General features: G+C 42.0%; 1 protein-coding gene across 3 annotated transcripts in view; it reads right to left on the bottom strand.

The window, feature by feature from the left end:
* Positions 1-20,065, bottom strand: part of NPDC1 (neural proliferation, differentiation and control 1) — a 788,102-nt gene that overhangs the window by 112,029 nt on the left and 656,008 nt on the right. For all 3 annotated transcript variants that reach the window (XM_044057822.1, XM_044057823.1, XR_006362984.1), the window contains one exon: positions 19,142-19,309. In XM_044057822.1, the coding sequence (XP_043913757.1) occupies positions 19,142-19,309 (168 nt within the window). The remainder of the gene's footprint in view (positions 1-19,141; positions 19,310-20,065) is intronic.

Raw genomic sequence — 20,065 nt, 5'->3', positions numbered from 1 at the left:
AAGTTTCTAAGGGTCATAGGCTGAACAGACAAGAGTAGAGTCATCAGCGTACTGTATAACTGCTGCTTCTTGGCACATACTGTGGAGATTATTGGTGAAAAAGGAGAATAGGAGAGGACCTAAAATGGAACCTTGTGGGACCCCTGTGGTGATGGGTAGCAATGAGGATAGGTTATTGTCCCACCGTACTGCTTGTTGTCTTCCTTGTAAACAGTTCTGAAACCAAGCTAGGGCTTGGTTACTTAGGCCAAGATCAGTGAGGGCATGTAATAGTTTGAGGTGGTTGACCATATCAAAGGCCTTAGATAGGTCCAGAAATAAGGAAGAGGGTAGTTTGCCTGTGTGTTTGTTTTGGTTGAGGTTTGTGAATGAGAGTAGGCAGTGGTATTGCTATGTGCCAGCCTAAACCCATGCTGTGTAGGAGAGAGAAGGTGGTTGTTAAGTAGATATGGCATAAGTTGGCAGCGGATGCATTTCTCAAGTATTTTGGCTAGTAGAGACAGAATGGCTATGGGACAATAGTTGGTGAGGTCGGTGGAGGTTTCACCTTTATGAAGAGGGATAATATAGGAGGTTTCCCAGATGGGTGGGATTAAGGTTTCTGAGATAGATCTGTTTAGAAGGATGGATATAGGGAAGGCAAGTTCATTAGCAGCCAACTGAAGGAATTCAGCAGGTAGCCCATCAGCTGCTACTGAGATAGGTTTGAGTCTGAGTAGCAACTTTTTGACATAGTTAGTTGGGATGGGTTGAAATTGGAAAGTAGTTTTGGGCTTATCAACAGGTTCTTGGTGATTAGTGGTGGTGGACGTAGGCTGTTTTTGAACAACGTTAGATATAGTTTTGATGAAGTATTTGTTAAATTTGTCTGGTATATTTGTGATTTCATTAGTGGAGGTGGGAGATGGGTTGGACGGTCTGCCAGGGTTGAGTTTGTTGCTTATTCCTGCCCAGAATTTCTTGGAGTTGTTTTGTAGCTCTAGGAAATAGTTCCTTTCATTTAGGAGAACTGATCTTTCGGTCTCATTTCTGAGCTTCTGGAATTGTACTTTGGCTGCTGGGGTTTTAGTAGCTCTCCAAATATAATAGGCTTTGTTCCTTTCAGAAATTCTCTTTTTAGTCTCCCTGGTGAGCCAGGGGGTTATTTTTGTTTTGAGTTTAGTGCTGTGGGATGAAGCACGGACATTTAGGATACCTAGGAAGGTGTTATTGAAATGGTTTACGGCTTCTAGGTGAAAAAGTTTTAGCATGTTCCAATTATGGTGTTTTAATTTGAGTTTGAATTTTTTGGGGGTCAAAGTTTTTTGTGTTGCGGGTTGTTAGTGATTTGGGGGCTTGGGTTGGACTGAGTTTTGAATTGTAATAGGAAAGTGGGTTGATGGTCACTGAGGGAGTCTGGGAGGACGCCTGCATGCTATGAGGTGTTGGTCCTGTTTATTAAGATCCAGTCTAGGAGGATTTCTTTAATTTTTTGCTTACCTATTCTAATGTTGGTTTGGATGATTTGTGAGAAATTATAGAGGTTAATATGGTTGGTGGGGTTAAAGGCTGAGTAGGAATTCCAGTCTATGTTGAAATCACCAAGGATGATGGATTCCTGAGGGAGGTTTTGGCTTGACCATTGCAGGAAGGTTTGCAGGGTTGGGATGTTATTGCCTGGTGGTGTATAGCATGTGACAATGTTGCCTGACTTTTTGTTGCTAAGTTTGAGTTTAGCTACGAGAATTTCAGAGTTGTTGAAGGAAGAGGTTTGCAGATTAATTGTGGTGAAGTTGCCTTCCTCAGTGCTCCCTTACACTCCTTATCCTTTACTACATTTAGCAATCTGTCCATTCCTTTATGTTCAGTTAAGCTATTATGTAAGGTACTCTTTTTTTCTGTTATACTCAGTAACAGTACTCTGTAACAGTTACATGCAATACTCTGTTACATCCGTTCCCTGATACACAGTGAGAGTTACACGCAATACTCTGTTACATCTGTTCCCTTATACATAGTGAGAGTTGCATGCAATACTCTGTTACATCTGTTCCCTTATACACAGTGAGAGTTACATGCAATACTATGTTATATCTGTTCCCTTATACACAGTGAGAGTTACATGCAATACTCTGTTACATCTGTTCCCTTATACACAGTGAGAGTTACATGCAATACTCTGTTACATCTGTTCCCTTATACACAGTGAGAGTTACATGCAATACTCTGTTGCATCTGTTTCCTTATACATAGTGAGAGTTACATGTAATACTCTGTTACATCTGTTCCCTTATACACAGTGAGAGTTACATCCGTTCCCTTATACACAGTGAGAGTTGCATGTAATACTCTGTTACATCTGTTCCCTTATACACAGTGAGAGTTACATCCATTCCCTCATACACAGTGAGAGTTACATGCAATAATCTTTTTTCCTCTTACTCAGTAACTGCTACTACACAGATAGTAATCTGTCTTTATTTCTTCCCCAATACTTAGTACTCACTTATTTAGCATTCCGCTACAGCTTCTTCCTTTACAGTAGGCAGCAGTTACAACATGTAGTACTCTGTCTCCATCGGTCATCATATATAGACTAATAGTTACTAAACAGAGTACTCTGTCCATTCTCCTGTCCACAGCAGCAGTTATATGAGGTGCTTTGTTTCTCCCATTTCCCTTACAGCCATTAATAAATGTGTGCAGCACCCTTTTCCCCTCTGTTTCTATACATTCAGAAAGTCACCACATACAATACTCTGAATCTTATTGTTTCATTCCACATACTTAACTGATGCTATGTATGCTGCTCTGAAGCATTTGCCAGTCTGTTTGTGTTTCAATCTGATAATATAATGGCACTCTACAATCATAAGTGCACTTCAGACTGAATGGTTTCTTTATGCCTCCTATCTGCTATATTTAAACTACAGACTGGAATACTGCATCATATCCTGTATCAGGATCATAATGTAAATTTAGGAAGCAAAGACAGTCAAAAAAATATATATATATATATATCATCATCATCATCTTCTTTCAGCTGTTCCCATTAGGGGTCACCACAGTGGATCATCTGTTTCCATTTCTTTCTGTCCTCTGCATCTTGCTCTGTCACACCAACCACCTGCATGTCCTCTCTCACCACATCCATAAACCTTATCTTATGCCTTCCTATTTCCCTGTTAGTGTACCTGGTAGCTTCATCCTTAGCATCTTTTTCCCAATATACTCTGCATCCCTCCGCAGCACATGTCCAAACCAACGTAATCTTGCCTCTCTGGCTTTTTCTCCAAACCTTCCAACCTGGGCTGACCCTCTAATATACTTATTCCTAATCCTGTCCACCCTTGTCACACCCAGTGCAAATCTTAACATCTTTAACTCTGCCACATCTAGCTCAAACTCCTGCCTTTTTGTCAATGCCACTGTCTCCAACCCATATAACCTAGCTGGTCTCACTACCCTCTTGTAGACCTTCCCTTTCACTCTTACTGGTACTCGTCTGTCACAAATCACTCCTGACACTCTTCTCCACCCACTCCATCCTGCCTGTACTCTCTTCTTCACCTCTCTTCCACACTCACCATTACTCTGAACTGTTGATCCCAAGTATTTAAGCTCATCTACCTTCGCCACCTCTACTCCCTGCATCCTCACCATTCCTCCATCCTCCCTCTCATTCACACACATATATTCTGTCTTAGTCCTGCTGACCTTCATTCCTCTTCTCTCTAGAGCATATCTCCACCTCTCCAGGGTCTCCACCACCTGTTCTCTACTCTCACTATAAATCACAATGTCATCTGAAAACATCATAGTCTACGGGGACTCCCGTCTGATCTCGTCTGTCAACCTGTCCATCACATATATATATATATATATATATATATATATATATATATATATATCTACGAAAATAATGGCTAATGGGCATAAAATGGATGTTTTCCCTCATTAAAAATGAACTTGTACACTGGACCAGAACATTCCCAAATACATCATTTAAATTACACAGAATGTTCTTGTATCTTCTTCTTTTCTGTTTAACATTATAGATGGAACAGGACAAGTATTTCCAGTATCTAGTTATACTCTGGTATGCGCTCATTTTCCTGACATAAAGTAACTGATTTTTATTTGACGGTCTGGATTAAACAGTTGCTGAATTCCTATTAAGAACTGTGGCTATGTTTTGGATCCCTGTGTAGTATATCTTTTCAGCGTGAGACATTTTGGACTAAAGAATGTCACGTCCATAAATAATGACTTTACTAAGCATGAACCGCTCTCTGTACTCCCAAAAACTATCTGAAAATTCACGATACAATGTTTGTATATTAATGTCCATGAATATCAATACAAATTTTATTACGCTGACTATTATGCGATCCATTCACTAAAATTGCATTATAACATTTTTGTAAATATTGATTGCACTAAATATGATATTTCTGAGCTTTTCTCCCCAGGCATCCCCTGAAAAAGAGCACCTGTGCCTACTTGGACTTTCCAGGTGAACAAATCTCAATAAACAAATGTCAATAAATAAACTAATTAATTAAGCCAGCAACTTGTCATATTTACATCCAACTGGACTGCTTTCCTATGACCTGTAACTGTTATTTTTTGGACAGTACAATTCTCTTAAGTCTAATAACTGCTGCTTTTGGCTCTGTATCAAGTGGCAAATTAGCAAATGTTACTGACTAGCTATGTGAACTGTATGATTCCTGTGTTCAATAATGAATACTTTAAATCATTCAGATCCAGTTCCCTTTTAATTAGTAACTGGCATATTTTGCAATCTGATCAAATATTTTACCAAAAGAACAGAAACACTGTCTTCAACAACAGTTCAGACTTTTTTACTTGAGTCACATTAATGCTAAGTGCTATCCCCTTCAGCTGCATGACATCATCTGTGTACACACAGCAGTCCTCATTAGTGCTATCCCCTTTAGCTGTATGACAGCATCTGTGTACACAGCAGTCCTCATTAGTGCTATCCCCTTCAGCTGCATGACAGTATCTGTGTACACACAGCAGTCCTCATTAGTGCTATCCCCTTCAGCTGCATGACAGCATGTGTACACAGCAGTCCTCATTAGTGCTATCCCCTTCAGCTGCATGAGAGCATCTGTGTACACAGCAGTCCTCATTAGTGCTATCCCCTTCAGCTGCATGACAGCATCTGTGTACACACAGCAGTCCTCATTAGTGCTATCCCCTTCAGCTGCATGACAGTATCTGTGTACACAGCAGTCCTCATTAGTGCTATCCCCTTCAGCTGCATGACAGCATCTGTGTACACACAGCAGTTCTCATTAGTGCTATCCCCTTAAGCTGCATGACAGCATATGTGTACACACAGCAGTCCTCATTAGTGCTATCCCCTTCAGCTGCATGACAGCATCTGTGTACACACAGTAGTCCTCATTAGTGCTATCCCCTTCAGCTGCATGACAGCATTTGTGTACACACAGCAGTCCTCATTAGTGCTATCCCCTTCAGCTGCATGACAGCATCTGTGTACACAGCAGTCCTCATTAGTGCTATCCCCTTCAGCTGCATGACAGCATCTGTGTACACAGCAGTCCTCATTAGTGCTATCCCCTTCAGCTGCATGACAGCATCTGTGTACACAGCAGTCCTCATTAGTGCTATCCCCTTCAGCTGCATGACAGCATCTGTGTACACACAGCAGTCTTCATTAGTGCTATCCCCATCAGCTGCATGACAGCATCTGTGTACACAGCAGTCCTCATTAGTGCTATCCCCTCCAGCTGCATGACAGCATCTGTGTACACACAGCAGTCCTCATTAGTGCTATCCCCTTCAGCTGCATGACAGCATCTGTGTACACACAGCGGTCCTCATTAGTGCTATCCCCTTCAGCTGCATGACAGTATCTGTGTACACACAGCAGTCCTCATTAGTGCTATCCCCTTCAGCTGCATGACAGCATCTGTGTACACACAGCAGTCTTCATTAGTGCTATCCCCTTCAGCTGCATGACATCTGTGTACACACAGCAGTCCTCATTAGTGCTATCCCCTTCAGCTGCATGACAGCATCTGTGTACACACAGCAGTCCTTGTTAGTGCTATCCCCTTCAGCTGCATGACAGCATCTGTGTACACACAGCAGTCCTCATTAGTGCTATCCCCTTCAGCTGCATGACAGCATCTATGTACACACAGCAGTCCTCATTAGTGCTATCCCCTTCAGCTGCATGACATCTATGTACACACAGCAGTCCTCATTAGTGCTATCCCTTCAGCTGCATGACAGCATCTGTGTACATACAGCAGTTATCGTTAGTGCTATCCCCTTCAGCTGCATGACAGCATCTGTGTACACACAGCAGTCCTCATTAGTGCTATCCCCTTCAGCTGCATGACAGCATCTGTGTACACAGCAGTCCTCATTAGTGCTATCCCCTTCAGCTGCATGACAGCATCTGTGTACACACAGCAGTCCTCATTAGTGCTATCCCCTTCAGCTGCATGACAGCATCTGTGTACACAGCAGTCCTCATTAGTGCTATCCCCTTCAGCTGCATGACAGCATCTGTGTACACACAGCAGTCCTCATTAGTGCTATCCCCTTCAGCTGCATGACAGCATCTGTGTACACACAGCAGTCCTCATTAGTGCTATCCCCTTCAGCTGCATGACAGCATCTGTGTACACACAGCAGTCCTCATTAGTGCTCTCCCCTTCAGCTGCATGACATCTGTGTACACACAGCAGTCCTCGTTGTGCTATCCCCTTCAGCTGCATGAGAGCATCTGTGTACACACAGAAGTCCTCGTTAGTGCTATCCCCTTCAGCTGCATGACAGCATCTATGTACACACAGCAGTCCTCATTATAACAGTTCTCCTTCATCTCTTTTGTAGATTAAGGTCTACTGTTAAGCAAGCAACAAGATGGGCATTATCAGGGAAATAACAGCCCACCCATGGGGTAATGTACGGCCTGGTGCTACATGATTAAGGCCTTACCATTCCTAGAAGGGTCATTATTTCCCTCATAATCCCCACCATAGCTACACTTTGTGAGTGTAAAAACATGGGGTCTGTCTGCTTTTTTTCCAGTCCCTGCTTCATGAAGCATCAGACTTGTTTTTTTTTTTTTTTAACTGTGCAATATCTGTACGTTAACACCCTGTATGAGAACAGGCATTCCCCAGTAAGGTGATAATGTACATTTTGCACATTATCTAAGTATCAGTAACATGCTCTATGCAGTAATTTACACATACCTCATTTAACTATCATGAGAAAATGGTTTGTCCATACCTAGCATAACAAAATCATTTGGGAAATGTTTGGATATGTAGTGTGACTTCAACATATAAAAGCAGTATTCATATGCTTACGGTAATGCTACCGTCATGAAATTAGTTGCACAGTACAGTCACAAAACAATTCACCTGTACCTAAATACAGAATTAGCACAAAAATGGCTCATCCATATCAATGTAATATGAAAACAATTTGCCCATATTTTGTGTAAAAGTGTCATCAGAAAATGACTTACCCACAGCTAGTATAACAAAACAATCTGGAAATAAGTCATCCACACATACTTTATCATTACTATGAAGAAAACGATCCTTACACAGCAAGTACAATAGTACTAACAGGAAATGACTCACCCTTAGCTGGTTTATCAAAATTACCATAAAATATTTCTTGCACCCCTAGTAAAGTAGTATCACATTCCTGAAACAACTGTTTTCTAAGAAAATAATTCTTATATACTTTCTATGTTGGAATCAACAGGAAATGGCTACCTCATACCTAATATATCGGTTGCTGTTGTTGTGTCCTTCAGCTTTTCCTGGTTAGGGGTCACCACAGTGGAACTCTGGTCCACTAATGATTAGCAGTGGATTTTTACGTGCTGAGTTGCCGGCCCTGACGCTCAACCTTCAACAAAGGTACGCCCATTCATGCATGTCTCCACACAGAAGACGCTCTAGCTGAGAATCGAACAGGACAACGTCTTACTGTGAGGCGACAACGCTACCGCAGCACCACCACCATAGTACATACCTAATATATCGGTAACATCAGTAAATGCTTCACCCATACTCATTTACTGGTGTCATCAGGAGATCATATGCTCACATCTTCTATATTAGCATTAACAAGCCCTCACTGCAAATGATCCACAACCCAATTAGTCATCTCTGTTACCAAAGCAAAAATAAAAACAAACTAGAAATAATTCTCTCATACCTATATCAACATCAAATTGAAATGAACTTTAAATGAAAATATTTATCTATACTTATTATAATTATCTAGAAATGATTCCTGTATAACTGTTATATCATTATCCAAATGAAATGTTTCAGTCATACCCAGTAAAGTAGTATCAACAAGAAACGGTTCTGCCATAATTAGTACCTCGGTAACCAAAGAAAATTGTCCACTCATATCCAGCACAGCAGAATCAGGAAATGATTTATACATAAGTAGTACTTCACTAACCAAAGGAAATGTTTCGCTAATACCAAGACAGCAGTATCAGGAAATAACTCACCCATACCTAGTATCTCAGTATCCCGAGGAAATGTTTCACTAATACCTAGACAGGGGTATCAGGAAATAACTCACCCATACCTAGTATCTCAGTATCCCAAGGAAATGTTTCACTAATACCTAGACAGTGGTATCAGGAAATAACTCACCCATACCTAGTATCTCAGTATCCCAAGGAAATGTTTCACTAATACCTAGACAGGGGTATCAGGAAATAACTCACCCATACCTAGAATCTCATTATCCAAAGGAAATGTTTCACTAATACCTAGACAGCGGTATCAGGAAATAACTCACCCATACCTAGTATCTCAGTATCCCAAGGAAATGTTTCACTAATACCTAGACAGTGGTATCAGGAAATAACTCACCCATACCTAGTATCTCAGTATCCCAAGGAAATGTTTCACTAATACCTAGACAGCGGTATCAGGAAATAACTCACCCATACCTAGTATCTCAGTATCCCAAGGAAATGTTTCACTAATACCTAGACAGTGGTATCAGGAAATAACTCACCCATACCTAGTATCTCAGCATCCCAAGGAAATGCTTCACTAATGCCTATACAGTGGTATCAGGAAATAACTCACCCAAACCTACTATTTCAGTATCCAAAGGAAATGTTTCACTAATACCTAGACAGCGGTATCAGGAAATAACTCAGCCATACATAGTACTTCAGTAACCAAAGGAAATGTTTCACTAATACCTAGACAGCGGCATCCGGAAATAACTCAGCCATACATAGTATTTCAGTAACCAAAGGAAATATTTCACTAATACCTAGACAGCGGTATCCGGAAATAACTCAGCCATACCTAGCATCACATTATCCCAAGGAAATGTTTCACTAATACCTAGACAGCAGTATCTAACTCACCCATACCTACTATCTCATTATCCCAAGGAAATGTTTCACTAATACCTAGACAGCAGTATCAGGAAATAACTCAGCCATACCTAGTATCTCAGTATCCCAAGGAAATGTTTCAATAATACCTAGACAGTGGTATCAGGAAATAACTCACCCATACCTAGTATCTCAGTATCCCAAGGAAATGTTTCACTAATACCTAGACAGCAGTATCAGGAAATAACTCAGCCATACCTAGTATCTCAGTATCCAAAGCAAATGTTTCACTAATACCTAGACAGCGGTATCAGGAAATAACTCAGCCATACATAGTACTTCAGTAACCAAAGGAAATGTTTCACTAATACCTAGACAGCGGTATCCGGAAATAACTCATCCATACCTAGCATCACATTATCCCAAGGAAATGTTTCACTAATACCTAGACAGCGGTATCTAACTCACCCATACCTACTATCTCATTATCCCAAGGAAATGTTTCACTAATACCTAGACAGCGGTATCAGGAAATAACTCACCCATACCTAGTATCTCAGTATCCCAAGGAAATGTTTCAATAATACCTAGACAGTGGTATCAGGAAATAACTCACCCATACCTAGTATCTCAGTATCCCAAGGAAATGTTTCACTAATACCTAGACAGCGGTATCAGGAAATAACTCACCCATACCTAGTATCTCAGTATCCCAAGGAAATGTTTCACTAATAGTAATCTGCAGGGATGTCACCCTTGCCAAAAGGGATGATAACACATTTTTTGCATTGGATTTTAGCCCATGACATTGGCACCAGTCATTTGTCTTTGTAAGTCCATCTTGTAGGATGTTGACATCATCTGGGGACGGGATGACTGCACCCAGTTTGCAATCATCAGCAAACATTGTTAGCCGCAGGCCTTTTGTTTTAGCCTGTACATCTGAGAAGTAGATTCCAAACAATAGGGTCTCCAGCACAGATCCCTGCAGAACACCACTGGTTATGGGTCTGCTGGTGGCAGTAGAGTCACCTATTTTGACTGTGTGTGTTTTTTATCAGTGAGCCAATTTGCAACCCACCCGACAATATACGGGCTGGTCTCCAGCTGTGTGAGTTTATCAATGATGCCCGAGTGGGGAGTAGTATCAAAGGCCTTGGCCAGGTCCAGGTAGGGCATATGCACTGATTTGCCTTCATCCAGGGCTTTGCTGACCGTCTCAAAGAAGTTCACCAAGTTCAAGAGGCAGGATCTCCTTTTAATGAAACCAAACTGGGTTTGGTCGAGCGTTTGGAGGTCTCCTATATCTCTGTTGATAAGGTCCATGATTATTCTTTCCATACCCTTGCAGATAAAGTTGGTCAGGCTTATGGGTCTATAGTTCCAAGATTAGGCCTATGGGTCTATAGTTCCCCAGGTCTGTGGAGCTCCTCCTTTATGTGACGGGATGACAGTTGCAGTTTTCTATTCAGCAGGTAAAAGATCAGTGCTTAGACTGTTGTTAAAAAGAGTACCCAGTGGTGCAGCTAGTTTCTGTTTTAAACCATTCAGAATGCAGTCTGGGATATTATCAGGTACCATAGAGGCTGTGTTTTTGGCTTTGGAGAATGTATTTATGACCTTGGAGATACTAGGTGGAGAGCAGGTGGTAGGGATGCTTTGGAGGATATGTGGCAGGGACAGGGGGAGAAATTTTCAATGAACCTGTCAGCTACCAGGCTGGCTACTTCTGTGGGTTCAGTACATGTGGTGCCATCAATAACCAGTTCTGTGCAGATCTAGGTTTTTCTCTTAAGATTTCTAGCATAGCTAAAGAAGGCCTTATGCTTATCCTTAGGGAAGGAGGCTAATTTGGAGTCACAGTTAGCTTTAGAATGCCTAAAGAGGTGTCTTATTTGCTTGTTTAAGCTGACAAGGGAATGCTTCCAGTTCAGAGACCATTCCTTCCTGCTCTTGGACAGCAATTTCTTTCTCTTATTCTATAACCTGTTAATAGCAGATGAGCGCCAGTCAGGCTTGTTCTTTCTTGAGGATCTTGTTTTGACCCTGTCAGGTACGGCTGAGTCAATACATTTGTATAGATTCTTAAATAAGGCATTGGTGCAAATCCCAGTATAGGTGTCCATGCCATCAGTGAAGGCAGAGGCTATGAAGCTATTAAGGCCATCATGTATTAAGACGTAGTTGTCTTTGGAGAAGTTTTTTACTCTAGTTGATGCTAATGGTGGGGGGGATCAGATCTTATTGTTACTTCTCATGAAACTGATTTATGATCAGACCTCACTAGAAAGGGCCGCACCCATGTTAGTCAGCACCAGATCTAAAATGTTTGGGACCTTTGTGGTGGTGCCAACCAACCGGCCCAGGGCACTGGAGTTGAAGTCCAAGTACCTTTGGGCAAGTGTGTTAGTACACATATAGTTTAACCAATTTATGGATGGTTAGTTAAAGTCACCTAAAACCTAGGTGCTTGGTTGTATCTTGAGTGATTCAAGTAGGTCCAAGTATGCAGCATGGTTATCCTGGTTCATAGGGGGGGGGGGCATCCTATACCTGTCAATAACTTGGAGAGGGGTCTTAACAACAGTCAACTGGACCTGGATTAGTTCAAGGGAATGATTTGTTTAACCAATCTAGAGGTATATTTATCTTTGTAAAGAAAATAACGTATAATCCAAGGGGTAAACACTCCGTTGTAAAAATAATAAAAGTAAATATGTAAGAAATAACAATATCACAATGGAATGACCAGGCAAAAAACACACAGTCTCTGAATCCTTCAATTAAAAATAAAACATATATTTAGACTCGTGTCTGATGAAGCTTGATTGCGAAATCGCTTACCGTTTGTCTTTTGCAATAAATATATGTTTTATTTTTAATTGAAGGATTCAGAGACTGTGTTCTTTTTTTGCCTGGTCACTCCATTGTGATACTGTTATTTCTTACGTATATTTATGTTTGATGAATACTGATACTCCACCTCCTTCAGTTCTTGCACTTTCAGTTTGTGGTCTGAATGTGTGGAAGGCATTATAACCCGGTATGGACAGGATGCTCATTCCATAGCTTTAAACCAACTCTCTGTGACTGCACAGATGTCAGCATCTCCTAAGGGGAGGGCTGCTTCCAGTGAGTGCAATTTTAGGTTTATACTCCTAGAGTTTAGCAGCATAACCTTGAGGTTGCTTTTTGAACATATTTTTACATTGGGAATTTTGTTGTGACATTGTCTAAAAAAAGGCACTACAGCGGAGTCAACACCCTTAGCCAGTAACCAAAATCCCAGAGGTGACAGATGAAGACCATGTCTGGCAAAACAGTGTGGTCTGTCTACGATGTCATCCCAGGCTGACAGATACTGGATCCCCTTAGAGTGACACCAAAAACTAAGCCAATTGTTGAAGTTAATCATTTTCTGTTTGTACTGTGGCATTATCTTAGGTGAAGGTAGCATGCTACTCAAGGCTAGGGACATACCTCCCTGAGACACATATTCAGCGAGCTTATTCATGTCTTTCTTCATATAGTCCAGTGAAGTACGTCTCTAGTAGGTTTACAGTATAGGACTGTGGAAGTGGGAAACAAGCTAGTAGGGGAGATAATGGAGTAATGGAGTGGCTAGTCGGAGACAAGGAGCTGAGGGATGAGGTAATGGTACTAGAGTTATGAAAGGCATGTTCTGTAGGAGGTTTTCATGTGAAGAGATAATGGAAGAGGTGAAGGAGGATTGTAAAGAAAAAGTAGGATGACATGACTTCAGTCTAATGAGACTGACTAGGATGGATGGGGAAGGAATGTAGAAGGATGGTAGTAGATGCAGAAAGGAAAGAATGAAATGAAGTGGTTAGTAAGCTATGATGTAGTGTTGTGCAAATACCTACTTAGAGTTAAGAGATCTGATTGGGCTGCGATGCAATAGGTGGAGACTTAGACTAAGAGGTGTGACAAGACTGTGTAGCAGGAGGTGGGGATTGATGAAGTATAAATGTAAAGGTAGTTGGGTGGGTTGGAAATGGGGGTGGGTTAAAGGATTGGAGTGAAGCCCATGCATGGTGAGTGCTAATCAGAGGGGGAGGGCACACAGCTGAGAGTGTTAAGAAAAACAATCTGTGAAAACCAAGATAAGAATACAAATTATAAAGAGAACTGCAGTTGACAGTACTTTGTAACAGTTGAGTCTTTCTATTTTAAATATCCTTATGTCCTATATAAAACTGAATTTACAATAATAACAGAGGAGATAGTGTTTTAACAGACAGGTTAAGCTAGGCGCAGCATTCCCACAACTAGGAGATAAACCAATTAATCAGGGATGTACTACACTGCTTCTGCTATACAGAGAACAGGAGAAACGGGAAAAGAGACCATCAAGGTGTGTGTATACATGCTGGGTCAGTGCCTGTACAAAGTTCAAGTTTATAGTTAAGTACAAGTCTTGTGAGTTTACCTACAAGTTGTTATTTAGTGCAGAAAGGCTCAAATTTAAAGCATACTTTACGGTAAATGCAAGCAGTTACATGGTCTTAACTTTCACCAGCGGCTGTCTCATTTTTTCATCCAAGCCGCACCTTGAGGATATGTATTTAAATGATTAGATGTACTGAAAATAGTATTTAATACCCAATAGGGCTCACTAGCATGCACACAACTGTAACAGTACAGCAAGGGAAAATAACCATGCAGGGGAGGGAAGGAAAGAGTAAAGATATTAGCAGTCAGCAACAGGAAATGATTCGCTCATGACTAGTATATCAATGGTCATCAACAGGAAATGATTTGTTCATGACTGCATTTTCACCTGTTTTACTGCTACTTTAAGTGATTTCTGCATTGTACACTGTTTGTTGCACTTTAAGTTACTAATCGTTGCAAATTGTTTCTGTAGGCTACACACTAAAGTGCGATAGCCGATTTATAGCAGTTATAGCATTTACTGTCTGTTGTTTTCCTTGTCTCTGTAAAAAAAAAACAAAAAAACAAAAAAAAATCTCTTATTTTCCCGCCTTACTGAACTAGAGTAGTCCAGTTTCAGAGTTGCTGATCCCTGGGCTTTGTTTTTAGTTCCTGATACTGATCCATTACCTTATTTGGAAGGAGGGAAGTTTCTTTGCTTACCAGTGGGAGTGGGAAGCACTGAGCAACCTTTTTGTCTGATTTGCTGAAGTTTCAGCCAGAATCTAGTAGTCCATTGGTCGTTTTGGGCCAATTCCTAGCTCCTTTCAGCCCCCTGCTACAAAACACGCTAAACGCGCGTTAGCGCGAAGCTGCTACCATTGCACACTAGGGCAGCGCCGGTTAAGCAGATTTAAACTATTAGGGCTACCTAAAGTCCACTCTTCAAATTTTCCCTTAAAACTACCTTCCTCAAAGTATACTACTGTTCTATTTAGTGTATCCTACAACTATAAATTCTCTACTTGATTCCCAAGTAGACTATTCCCTATCTGTATAGCCAAGCACTTGCTCCTACAGTACTTATCACCTCGATACAGCACTCTTGTTATAGAAAGTACCCCAAAAAAGCAAACCCCGTTTCTCGATCACCCACATCCCCCAAAACCTTTTTTTAAGTTTTTCTGTCTATTCCTTCTAGCATGTCGAGGGATCAGTTGCTAATGTCCTCTCCTGCTCAGCTGGTGAACCTGGGAATATTGAGGCAATGTTACAATTGCCTCATGTACACAGACAACCCTCTCCTCCTCCCACAAAACACAAATACATGCGAGAGATGCAACTATACGGCCAAACTGGAGGCTGAGCTCTCTCAACATAGGACTGGCAGGACCAGACAGGAGGAGAAGGTAACCACACACACTATAGACCCAGTCTCACATAATACCATCACAACCTCAAATCATACAAATAAACACACAAAGACATACTCGGAGGCTCTGATCAAAAATCTACCAAAACAGCAGAGGCCACCAAAGCAGACACCCAAACAACTACCACCTCAGAACACAACACCTGCAACACATAGACCACACAGTCAGAGTGTCAAGCAGTCACAGCCCTTAAGGCCAAACACAATGCCAGACACACTAGTCATTGGTGACTCCATAGTAAGACACACTGACGTCCCGCTCACCAGACTGAGTAAGGAGAAGGTCACAGTAAGCTGCCTGTCGGGTGCTAGAATCCGCCACATAACGCATGCACTCAGGTCTCTCAACAGCAGGTACAAGTATGATTCAATCATTGTCCACGCTGGTGTTAACGACCTGAGACATACCTCCTTGGACTGCATGAAAAGGGACATAGTGGAGCTCTCTGATTATGTAGCCCAAGCAGGTTATGACCCTGACCTTGAGCAGTATCCTACCCTCACCAAGAATGATGCCACAATACAGAGATAAGATGATCAGCTTTAACAATTGGCTTAAACTCTGGTGTCAATCAAAGGGGATCCAATGTCTGTCTGCCTGGAATGACATGCTGGACAAGCCACGCTGCTTCGCAAGGGACGGCTTGCACTTGTCACCCCTGGGATTCCGGATTTTGGCAAAGGCTCTTGCCACCCCCATAGTGCCTTTTTTAGGCAAGGCTCAAATTCTAAACCTACCACCCTAGAACACAACAAAGAAAAAAAACTAAGGGTAATGCTGCTCAATGCCAGAAGTCTCAACCTCAAGATGCACGCACTCGAGGCCCTTCTCAGTATGGAGAACATCGATGTCTGTGCTGTGACAGAAACCTGGTTCAAGGCTCCTGAGAGCACCCCAGTACTATCAGGTTTTACCTCATATCATGCGTTCCGGCCCCAAAACCCGGACAATACCAAGAAAGGAGGAGGGGTATCCATATTCATCAAGGACACCCACACCTCAAGATTGGTGGCAATGCACGATGCATCAGAAACCATCCAGGTGCAATTAACCATAGGCAAGACTGCTCTGCAATTTGTAGCATGTTACAGGCCACCCTCACAAACTCAGGAACCTCATATGGCCTTCCTGAAAACACTGGAGGGGATAAATGTATCTCCGAACACCATCATACTAGGTGACTTCAACTACCCTAATATAGACTGGGAACACTACTCAAGCCCAAACACTCTAGCCCAAAAGTTCCTGGAATTCATAAACTCAAATGCCATGGAACAACTAGTCACCATCCCCACAAGAGGAGAAAACATACTTGATCTCATCATCACGAACATGGGAGCACAATGTTCAACGCCGGAAGTATACCCCTCACTGGTGAGATCAGATCACAAACTAATCTCGCTGGAGGTCCTCATCCCGCCCCCACCCGAAATGAAAAAGACCACAGTAAAGAACTTCTCAAAAGCCGACTTCACACTTCTAAAGACTAGTGTGGTCTCCTTTAAGGCCCCTGAGCCGGTAAACATTACTCAAACCGCTGAATCACTTACAAATGCCTTCTACCAGCACCTGCAGGGCTGCATGGATCAGGCAATCCAAAGCAAAACAAAGACTCTTTGTACCAAAGGCAAGCGTCCAGTCTGGTGGACCCCAGCCATAAACAAACTCTACAACAAAAGGAGAAAGCTACTACAAGATAGAGCAAAATCCTTAAAAAGTAAGACACCGCTGATCACTATAAGTAAAAAGCTAAGAGCTCTCATAAAAACATCCAAAGCTAATTTTGAGAAAAAAATAGCTAAGGACTCCAAAGACAACCATAAGGCATTCTTTAGCTATGTCAGAAACCTAGGAGGAAACTCCCAGATATGCTCAGAATTAGTTCAAAATGATGTGAAGATTACTGATCCTACAGACAATGCCAAGATACTGGCTGACAGGTTCAGTGCAAACTTCTTCCCCCCCTAAAGGAGAGATATCTGTACCAAATGATTGTAGCCCCCCAAACATCTCTAACGCCCAGGTGAGAACTGCTCTCTCCAAGGCAAAGAACACAGCATCCACGGGACCTGATGGTGTCCCCGGCTGTGTGCTCCATGAACTCAACGAGGAATTAAACCCACAGTTAGGACAGCTGTTTAATCTTAGTCTCACCTCCGGATACGTACCCAGGGAGTGGCGCACAGCGACTGTGGTCCCACTCCACAAAGGCGGTGCCTCCACCGACCCTGGAAATTACCGTCCCATTAGCTTGACAAGCCTTATCTGCAAAGCCATGGAGAGGATCATAATGGATCTCATAAATAAAGACATAGGAATTTGCAGACTTTGGATCCAACACAGTTTGGCTTTGTCAAAGGCAGATCATGCCTTTTAAACTTGGTTGACTTTTTCGAAACAGTCACCAAGGCCATTGACGAGGGTAAGGCAGTCCATACAGCCTACCTAGACCTGGCGAAGGCTTTCGATACAATACCCCACTCGGGTATCATTGAAAAACTCATCAACTTAAATGTAAACCCATACATTACAAGATGGGTTGCAAACTGGCTGAGTGACAGAACCCACAGGGTCAGAGTTGCTGGTGCCATGTCAGACTCAAAGCCTGTCACAAGTGGTGTCCCACAGGGCTCAGTCCTGGGCCCACTCTTGTTTGGCATCTACTTTTCTGAAGTACAAGCAAACACAGGAGGGTTATGGCTGACAAAGTTTGCAGATGACTGCAAACTGGGCGCCGTAGTTGAAAACACATCTGACACAGATATCCTTCAGAAGGGTCTCACAGAAACGGATAACTGGTGCCAGAGCCATGGCCTAAAGTTAAATGCCAAGAAATGCATAGTCATACCCTTCGTGAAAAATAAGGTTACCCCTAGCTATCATATAGGTGGCAATCCCCTGATCACAGAAGAAGTTATCAGGGACCTGGGAACCCAGGCTGACAGTAGCCTTTCATTCGACACTCATATTGCTGAAGTAGTTAGGAAGACCTTCTACATTGCCCACCTTATCATGAAGGGATTCACATCTAGATCAAGGGAAGTCATAGTCTCCCTATACTCATCACTCATCAGACCAATGATAGAGTACAATGCCCCATTCGGAATGTATCTGACCCGACACTTGCAGCAGCTGGAGAGGCCACAAAGGTTCCTCACCAAAAGGATAAAGGGTCTCAAAAATCTGTCTTATGCTGCCCGACTGAAAGAACTCCAGCTATATTCAGTTGCTTACCGCTTGCTCAGAGGTGACCTATGCCTGACATAAAAGGCCATGTCAAACCCAGATTTGATGAACATGCTTCATCTCAAAAAATCTAGATCCCTCAGAGCCACAAGGGCGGGAGACTTAAACCTCGACACGGTTATTAATAGGACGTGCTGGAGGGATAGATTCATCACCCAAAGACTCCCTGTGCTATGGAACAAAATCCCGGTTTATGTGAGGCAGAGCACCTCGCTGGCCTTGTTCAAGAGGAATCTTGACCAATGGATGGGAGACCGCAGATACACCCCAGGGGTTACCTCAGTGTCACTGCTCGACAGAGGCACAGTAAAATAATGGGCATAGTTTCTCCAAACTAAAGGGGTGGCGTAAGCCACAAAACTATGGGCTAGGCTTATAAATGCCCTCGGGCAGATAGCCTAGTATGAACCTATGAACCTATGAACTAGTATATCAATGGTCATCAACAGGAAATGATTTGCTCATGACTAATATATCAATGGTCATCAACAGGAAATTATTTGCTCATGCCTAGTATATCAATGGTCATCAACAGGAAATGAATTGCTCATGCCCAGTATATCAATGGTCATCAATAGGAAATGATTGGCACATGCCTGCTATATCAGTAGTTATCAACAGGAAATGATTGACTCGTATCTAGTATATCACTAGTTAACAGGCATTAATTCATACTTACCAAGTAAAACAGCATCATCAGGAAAACGTGGAGATGCCATCGGAGCTCCCTTCACAGCCATCAGGCTGGCTGTGTTGGCAGGGTTTGTAGTAGTTGCAGCAGCATTCCGAACTGCAGGCTGGGCACCTGCTCCTTTATTGCCAGTATTATTAGAAGATGGCACAGCAGCTGTAAAATACATTGCCAGTGAGTATTTATCAATACTATGTTAATGCAGGGGAGCAAGAATACGGTTAGATATTCATTTTCATGTGAGAAAAACTACCATGGAATATTTCTGAGTGAAGAGATACACCATCATAAACTGTTCTTTACAATAAGTCTTGGTCATGATATGAAAAAAATATTAAATATATAGCTTTTGTGACAAGGAACACTTGATAAAAACAAGCTATATTATCATCTCCCTGTAAACAGAATGCCTTTTTCCTAATTTTCTCCCACTGTCCCAAAGTGCAACATTGACTAACTGCCAGATCAATGTTATTAAACAATTAATCAAAGAGACAGGCTGTTGCCCACTGCTCAGTTGTGATAACCCATACCAATTCCTCTCTCTCATCAATAGTATTCAAAAGGTGGGCAATTTGTGGGAAGGGGGTGAATGATTCCAGTGTATCAGTTTTGTCACCTGACAATTTGTGTGATATACAAACTTCAGAAAAGCACAAACGATTCTAAGGATTATATACATTGTAATGATGTTATATTATTGTTAACATCTTCCCCTTGGAGAACGAGTTTATTCAGTAATACCACTATAAGGGAATATACTTTTATTCCCAAACATAGGATAGACCCTCCAGTTACACACAACTGTCTACTTCCTTACAATTGGAATCTGCACTTTTTCGTGAAATGGGGTGAGTCAAAGACAAGACAGCTACTAATGTGAATGTCCTCTGAGAACCTGCATATCTCCCA

Source organism: Protopterus annectens, chromosome 16.part0 (genome assembly GCF_019279795.1).
Source record: "Protopterus annectens isolate FY-2018-M chromosome 16.part0, PAN1.0, whole genome shotgun sequence".
Taxonomy (NCBI): domain Eukaryota; kingdom Metazoa; phylum Chordata; order Ceratodontiformes; family Protopteridae; genus Protopterus; species Protopterus annectens.
The sequence above is the reverse complement of the archived record's forward strand: the minus strand, read 5'-3'. Positions and strand labels throughout refer to the sequence as shown.